The following is an 8,071-nucleotide window of genomic DNA, read 5'->3' on the forward strand; positions in this document are numbered from 1 at the left end:
TTATAAAATGGACCTAGGAGGAGTCAGAGTCAGAGGAGAAGGTGATGTGATGATGGAAGCAGATACTGAAATGATGCACTTTGAAAATGGGGGAAGGTGCCCAAGCCCAGGAATGAATATAGGTAGCCTTTAGAAGCTGAGAAAGGCAAGGAAACAGATCCTCCCTTCGGAGCCCCCAGAAGGAACCAGCCCTGCCGACACTTTAACTTTGGCCCAGCAAAAGTGGTTTTGGACTTCTAACCTCCAGAACTATAAGAGAATAAATTTGTTTTATTTTAAGCCACTAAGTCTGTGGTAATTTGTTACAGCAGCAGTAGGGAACTAAGACAGATGCCCACTCTCAAGATTCTGTTCAACATTGTACTATGGATGCTAGGCAGTGCAATAAGGCAAGTTCAATAAAATGATAAGAATTAGAAAGGAAGAAATAAAATGTCACTATGGGGGGCCAGCCCCGTGGCTGAGTGGTTAAGTTTGCACGCTCTGCTTCAGTGGCCCAGGGTTTTGCTGGTTCGGATCCTGGGTGCAGACATGGCACCACTTGTCAGGCCACATTGAGGAGGCGTCCCACATGCCACAACTAGAAGGACCCACAACTAAAATATACAACTATGTACTGGGGGGATTTGGGGATCAAAAGCAGGAAAAAAAATGTCACTATGTATAGACAGCATGATTGAGAATATAGAAAATGCAAATAAATCCATAGAAAAACTATTAGAGTTAATAAGTGAATTTAGCAAGTTGTAGAACACAAGGTCAATACACAGAAATTGATTGCATTTCCATATACTAGTATAATAGTCAGAGTCTATTCAGGAGACAGAAACCATATCAATAATTTGAATATGCAAATTTAATATAAAGACTTATTAACTAGTAAAAGGTAATTAATTACTAAAAGGGATAATAGAGAACTCTAAAGAATAGAGAGATAGGAAGTGTAGGGAGCAGCTACCATCTCTAAGGCTGAGAGAGAGTACCCAGGAAGGAACAAGCATGGAAGAGTCCCCTGCTCTCCACCAAGGCTAAGATTCAGACCTCATTAGAGAGAGTGTGACTGTGGCCCACTGGATGGGGCAGAAGTTCACTGAGGTGTCTCAGGTCAGAGTTGGTCTGTAGCTAGTAGGCCAGGACTGGAGAGGATGGAGCCACCCACTGGGGTTCCAGCAAAACACCCGCTGGGCTGTGTACTACTGTGTCTCCCACACACTGCTGGCAAAGAAGCAGCCACCCACTGTGGTGTCAGTGAGATTGACTAGAGACTGGGTGCCACTGCATTTCCCACACACCTCTGGCAACCATGCTGTGCTGGAGAAGTGAAGCACATCAGAACCGTTTCTTCTGCTATCTTAGAACAGTCTTCCTGTACCCTCTACTGAGAAAGCCTAACATTATACCAGCTGCCAAAGGAGAAATATTTACGGGGTTCAGCTCCAGTATCACAAAACAGGGCAAAGAAGGGTATATTTGGAGCGGAGTGGGAATAAATTGATAACTGGTATAGCTAGCAATTAACTTTTAGATAATGAAAATCTTAAAAGATACCATTCACAATAGATAATCAAGTACAGAGGAAGAAATCTAATGATTGATGTATGAGATTTCTAAAATATTATTAAGAGAAATTAAAAAGGACTGAAATAAATGAGTGGATATTATGTGTTCAAGGGCCAAAGCTGTCAAGATATAAATTCTCCTCAAATTGAGCTATAGGTTCAATGTACCAAAGTGGCATGTAAAGAAATGTTCTTAGCAGCACTGTTTGTAATAGCCCCATACTGGAAATAACCCATTGTCCACTAACAGTAGAATGGATATGTAAATTGTGAATATTCATACCATGGAATACTATACATCAATGAAAATGAAGGCACTACAACTATATGGAACAACATAGCTGAATCTCATGAACTTAGTGTTGAGCAAAAGAAGCCAGACTTCCCCCAAAATATATACTTTATGATTCCTTTTACATATAGATCAAAAAAGGCAAAAAGTAAACTATAGTGTTAGAAATCAAGATGGTGGCTCTCCTTGGGAAAGTGGGAGGTGATAGTAATTGCGAGGGGCCACAAGGGGGCCTTTTCCATATTGGCATTGTTCTACTTCTTTTCCTTGGTGGTGGTATATAAGCATACATAAGAATTCCCTTTGTGATAATTCACTGAGTTCTGTATTTGTTTTGTGAACTTTTCTGTGTGTGTTAAACTTCAATAAAAAGAAAGAAGAATTATGTCCTTAGCGGGTAAGTGTGTGGGGAATGGTCTTGTAGGAGTATAAATGGATACTCTTTCTTGAAAGCAGTTTGGCAATATATATATCAAGCCTTAAAAATGTGTATACCCTTTGATCCAGCAATTTCACTTCTATAAATGATCCTAAGAAAATAATGGAATAGTTTCATAGCCATTAAAACGATGATGTAGATCTATGTTTATTAAACATAGATGGATGTCCATGATTTATTGTAAGTAAAAAATCAGGTCAGAATAAATATGTTTATTGTGTGTGTGTATTGCCATATGTAATACATGTATATAAAATATATGCTAGAGTACAATGTGTATTTGGCTTTAAGAAAGAAAATATATATACATTTATATGTGTATACATGTTTATATACATAGAAAAACACTAGGAGTAATAATATTGTTTTCTGTTTATTCAAAATCATTTCAAATGAGCATATCTTTAATAATCAGAAAAAAATAAAGATATTTATATTTTGAAAACCTACATATAATATTAGGGGATGAAAGGATATTACCTAGGAAATGAGAAGTGAATAATATGCCAAAATATTAAAAATAAAAGTAATCTTTTCTTTTTTATATCCTTTTGTGTTTTCAAATCTTCCATTATAAGCATACCTTACTTTGTTAATCAGAAAAAGGGAAAAAAAAATCCAACACCCAAAGTCTGATTGCTTCCACATGACAGTGAGGGAAAGATCTGTGGAGCAGTGAGGACTTTCTTAGTCATTCCCTCTCAGAGCTGGCAGTCTGGAAGGACAAATCATAATAGGGAGCAGGAGGCACCCAGACCTCAAAACCCCAGGCTGCCCACTGGCTCCACCAAGGAGGTTATCAAATTAGCAACCAATTATATGGGCTTTTTCCTTCTTGTTGTTGTTAGGAAAACTTTCTCTGGGCCAGTGGGCTTTTTCCATGGAGAACGTTTTGGGGCTGAACTTACCATGGAGATCCCTGAGTTCGCATCTGGTAACCACAGACAAAGATGGAAACGTTGACTACATGTCCAGCTTCCAGGATGTTCACATTCAAAAACCTGTGAAAGAGGCAAGTGGAACAGCCCCAGCCGAAACCTGGTTGGAGCGAAACACCCTTTGGACAGCCTACAAGAGTAACTTGGTCCTTTGAAAAGTTGGGAGTGAAATTATTTAGTGGATGGGAGTGGCAGTCTTAGGAAAGACCTAAGGGGGATCTCCCAGGTACATTGCGATCTGTTCCGAAAATGTGTGCGCTCTAAGAATAGGCAAAAAGAAAAAAGAAGAAAAAGCTTCTGCAAGCAAATCAACATCAAATATGTGATTGTCTTAAATGCTGTCCAGCAGAAGGGCAAATGTGACATCCATTCTTTCAAATAACACACCCCTTAAAATACTCAACATATTCCCTAGTAAACTGTGAGTATATAGATTTACTGACCTGACGTATTATACCTTAAAGATTTTTAAAATTTAGAATCCCTTATTAAAATGGGAATACCCCAGGGAGAAGTGTCAGACATGCAGCACTTATTAGTTAACAACTCATCAGCAATGAGATGGAACATTGGGCTGGAAGTGAGCTGATGGGAACCAGCACTGGGGTGCCTGTAGGGAAGACGAGAAGCTAAGAGCAGGGGAAGGGGAGTAAAGGTGCAGGTGGGAGACTAAAACATCCACCCGGAGGAGGCTTTTGGCTTCACTTACGAGGGAGTTTGCACGGTGACTAAGCTCATAGGTCTTGGCTTCAGACAGCTGGGACTCAAATGCCGCTTACCAGCTAAGGAAACTTACTTTACCTCTGCTTTCTAATCTGTAAAATGGACATCATAATAGTTCTGTTCCTTGGGGCTGTTGTTGAGGACTGAATGAAATAATCCATAGAAAGCTCTCAGGGCAGAGCCTGGCACACAGATGTTCTCAGTAAATGGTGCCTGTTGTTATTTACTGCTTCCTGATTCGCTTTGGCCCTGTCCCCTGAGGACCACAGACTGCAGATGCTTCAGAACACCAGAGCATGGGCTTTTGTCTGATTAAAGAGGGTTGGCCTCCAAGGTGGGCCTGCCTGCTCAAATTTCTATCTAAATCACATACTTTGAAATGGTGATGATGTTTGGTGTTTGTTATGTTTACTAAAATTGATCTGTGTTATTAATTATATATACTTTAACATTTAGAAAATCTTTATTTTAGGCTCAGTCTACTCTAATTGAAACTCTGTACAGACACCGAACTGACCTGCAAATCATCTTTAATATCATTGACTCTGATCACTCAGGTAAATGAATTTTGAGTAGTTTAGTAGCAGTAGAAAGCAAAGGCTAGTCTCCTTCTCTGAAACCAAGACTCTGTTTTCATCTATTGTGTTCTTCATCCAAACTTGATTTAACTCGAGGTGTGTGTGTGTGTGGGGGGGGGATAAACTCATATTTAATATTATTGTTATTTTAGTTTAGCCATAAAGTCTGTATTCATGACCATATGGTCCTATATAGGCCTATGTAGCCATTAGTGAGACAAGAATAGCTGCTTTATAAATCATCAGCACAGATGAAAAGATAACTCACTGTCCATTTAAACATCATAGTTACTCTTGGCAATACAAATCATTCCTCGAGTTCTGATTCTGTTTTTGGGACTGAGGGCTATGAAAACTCATTTTCTGCTTAGCTTTGATGCACGATTACTTATTTGAAACTTAAAAAAAATCATCAGAGGGGGCCAGCCCGGTGGAGCAGGGGTTAAGTGCGCATGTTCCGCTTCGGCGGCCCGGGGTTCACTGGTTCGGATCCTGGGTGCGGACATGGCACCACTTGGCAGGCCATGCTGTGGCAGGCGTCCCACATATAAAATAGAGGAAGATGGGCACAGATATTAGCTCAGGGCCAGGCTTCCTCAGCCAAAAGAGGAGGATTGGCAGATGTTAGCTGAAGGCTAATCTTCCTCAAAAAAAAATATCAGATAATCTCCAACTGCAGAGACCACTGAACACCAAAAAATCAATAATCAAAACATGAAAGTAAATTATTGGCTATAAAAAATGGCAGAGCCATTGTTTGCAGTCCTCTTATTGAGTCCCAGGTTATCTTCTCCCTCTGCTTTGATGTTGCTCTCTTCTCTGTCCTCCTTCCATGACTCTCTACCTTAGATTTTAGATCTTGTCATTTCTATACCACATATAGTCCCACAGTCCACAATCTCCCCCTGTCCCTTCACTGTTTACTCATTCCCACTTCAGAATAATCTCAGGATCACTTGGTAGTTGAAAGTGACAAATTGTTTCCTATGTTTAAAATCTTACTTTTCCATTTCCTCCAGTGTCTTGATGGTCAGGCATGTTACTGAGCTTCTAATTGGGACTATTTAACAAATATGGCTTCCCCACCCCTGCCTTAGGTGGGTCTTAAAATGAACACTCACAGCCTTCTCCTCTATTCTTTTAGGCCTGATCTCCATGGAAGAATTTCGTACCATGTGGAAACTTTTCAACAGTCACTACAGTGTTCATATTGATGATTCTCAAGTTGATGAACTCGCCGAAAGAATGGACTTAAACAAAGATGGAAGCATTGACTTTAATGAGTTTTTAAATGCTTTCTATGTAGTGCATAAATTTGATAAGTTGCACAAATCAGATAGCACACTTGCTTAACAAGAATTAGAGCTTTCCCTCCTTGTAAACAGTTGGGCCCAAATCACTGACACAATCTTTTCCAGGACCTTTGAAATTCAGTCAATAGTAGAGAAAAGTAGACCCCAATCCATGCCACGAGCAGATGTATAGTGTGGGTATTGGAATCCCTAGTAAGCTGTTATTGGGAAGACTAGGTTAAATGGCAGCTGATAGGATTTGGCTCTGGTGTTAGGACCTACACATTGCCAGGTAGAAACTGGGTTTGAGTTGAGTGTTGGTCTCTTGGATGCTACCTTACCCGGAGACCAGAGCAGTTTGGAAATACACTGAAAGGAACCCACAGAGCAGCAGAGAAAAGTGAAACATCTGTGAGATGAGAGGAGGAATACCAAACTCTTAATGGAATAAAATATTTCCGCCTTTAAAATATTTCCATCTGTAATCTTCTTTGGCGATACTGTAAGCCAATTGTGGGGAACCACTCTTCAGGGATGGGGGTCATATCAGATTCTTGGGGGAAGCTGTGGAAGTATATTGTTTGAAAAAGCATATATATATATATATATATATATATATAATTTTTGTCTGTTGGAAATACCAAGTGAATACATTCAGATTGAGCCCTACAATTAATAGGGTTTGACACCTTCATTGGTAAGATGGGGCCTTGGTTATGCATACACTGTGCAATTCTGCTATTCTGATTGCATATCAAACATAATAGGAAATTTCTGTTTAAAGGCGATTTGTTTCATTTTTTCTAAGTTTGAGAACTTCAAGATCTATCAATATGCCAGGTTAAATATCTTGCAAACCTGCCTGCTACACACCCCAGAAATAATGGATAGAATATAACAAATAGCTTTTTTAAATGCATAGCTGAGCTAGCAAGAAAGTAAAAGAAACCCCTAGAGGGCATGAAAAAAAGAGCATAATTAAAACCATAGCAATATTCATGTCAGACAGGATCGACTTTAAGGCAAAGAATGTCATTAGGGATAAAAAAGGTCATTGCTGAAGGCTAAAAGGAACGATTTACCAGGAAGAGATAATAAACTTATATGCATCTAATAACACAGCTTTAAAATTTATAATGCAAAAATTGACATACCTACTAGGAGAAAGTGATAGAGGGAGTTTTTAATATACCTCTGTCAGTAATTGATCATGTAAACAAAAAATTAGTGTATAGAAGATTGGACAACCCGATTAATCCACTTGATCACATGGGTGTGTGTGTATACTTGGCAATCAATTTTAGAGAATACATGTTATTTTCAAACATACATGGAACATTTATAAAAATTGATTATGTATTAGACCACAAAACATATCTCAAATACCAAGCAATCAATAACAAAGATACTACATTCTCTGATCATAATGCAATTAAATTAGAAACAATATAAGAAGATAACCATATTACTGAGTGAAAAAGAAATGGAACTGTAGCTCTACCAGAAATTGCTAAAAATAGTTCACAAGAATACTGTGAATAACTTTATGCCATTAAAAAAGTGGGTAAATGGCTTATTTCCTAGGGAAAAATATAATTTACTAATGCTAACTCAAGAACAAAAGGAGTGGGGCCGGCCCGGTGGCGCAGCGGTTAAGTTCGCACGTTCCGCTTCTCGGCGGCCCGGGGTTCGCTGGTTCGGATCCCGGGTGCGGACATGGCACTGCTTGGCAGCCATGCTGTGGTAGGCGTCCCACGTATAAACTAGAGGAAGACGGGCACGGATGTTAGCTCAGAGCCAGGCTTCCTCAGCAAAAAGAGGAGGACTGGCAGTAGTTAGCTCAGGGCTAATCTTCCTCAAAAAAACAAAACAAAACAAAAGAACATAAAGGAGGGTCTGAAGACACGTACAACCATTAAAGAATGTGATGGCTTTGTAATGTGTCAGTTTGGCTAGGCTGAACTAGCTCTCTCAGAATTCTCTTTCTTCTATGTTTCTAGTTAAGGTAGACCACAAGGGAGATTCTTCAGAGATTTGGAAGGCAAAGGGAAGTAGTAGCCACTGTGTAGCTCCCACATGCTGTTGCTGAGTTGCTGATTCACCTTGGTGTGAAGAGGTGGCTAGGTCTGAAATTGCTCTATGTTGCCCTGGATCCTCTGTCAGTGTCTCTGATTCCTGAGCCAGGTGTGTGTGTTTAGCTCCACGAGGCAATTCCTGGGCCAGGTATGTGTGTTTAGCTCCATGAGGTGA

At 39.7% G+C, this 8,071-nt stretch overlaps 1 protein-coding gene across 23 annotated transcripts in view; it reads left to right on the plus strand.

Moving 5' to 3' along the window:
* Window positions 1-6,291, plus strand: part of PPEF1 (protein phosphatase with EF-hand domain 1) — a 122,704-nt gene extending 116,413 nt beyond the window's left edge. For all 23 annotated transcript variants that reach the window (XM_070258013.1, XM_070258020.1, XM_014728774.3 and 20 more), the window contains 3 exons: window positions 3,139-3,302; window positions 4,424-4,508; window positions 5,674-6,291. In XM_070258013.1, the coding sequence (XP_070114114.1) occupies window positions 3,139-3,302; window positions 4,424-4,508; window positions 5,674-5,882 (458 nt within the window). In that variant the 3' untranslated portion in view covers window positions 5,883-6,291. The remainder of the gene's footprint in view (window positions 1-3,138; window positions 3,303-4,423; window positions 4,509-5,673) is intronic.
* The last annotated feature ends 1,780 nt before the right edge of the window (window positions 6,292-8,071 follow it).

The sequence above is a fragment of the Equus caballus genome, chromosome X (assembly GCF_041296265.1).
Source record: "Equus caballus isolate H_3958 breed thoroughbred chromosome X, TB-T2T, whole genome shotgun sequence".
In the NCBI taxonomy this organism is placed as follows: Eukaryota; Metazoa; Chordata; class Mammalia; order Perissodactyla; family Equidae; genus Equus; species Equus caballus.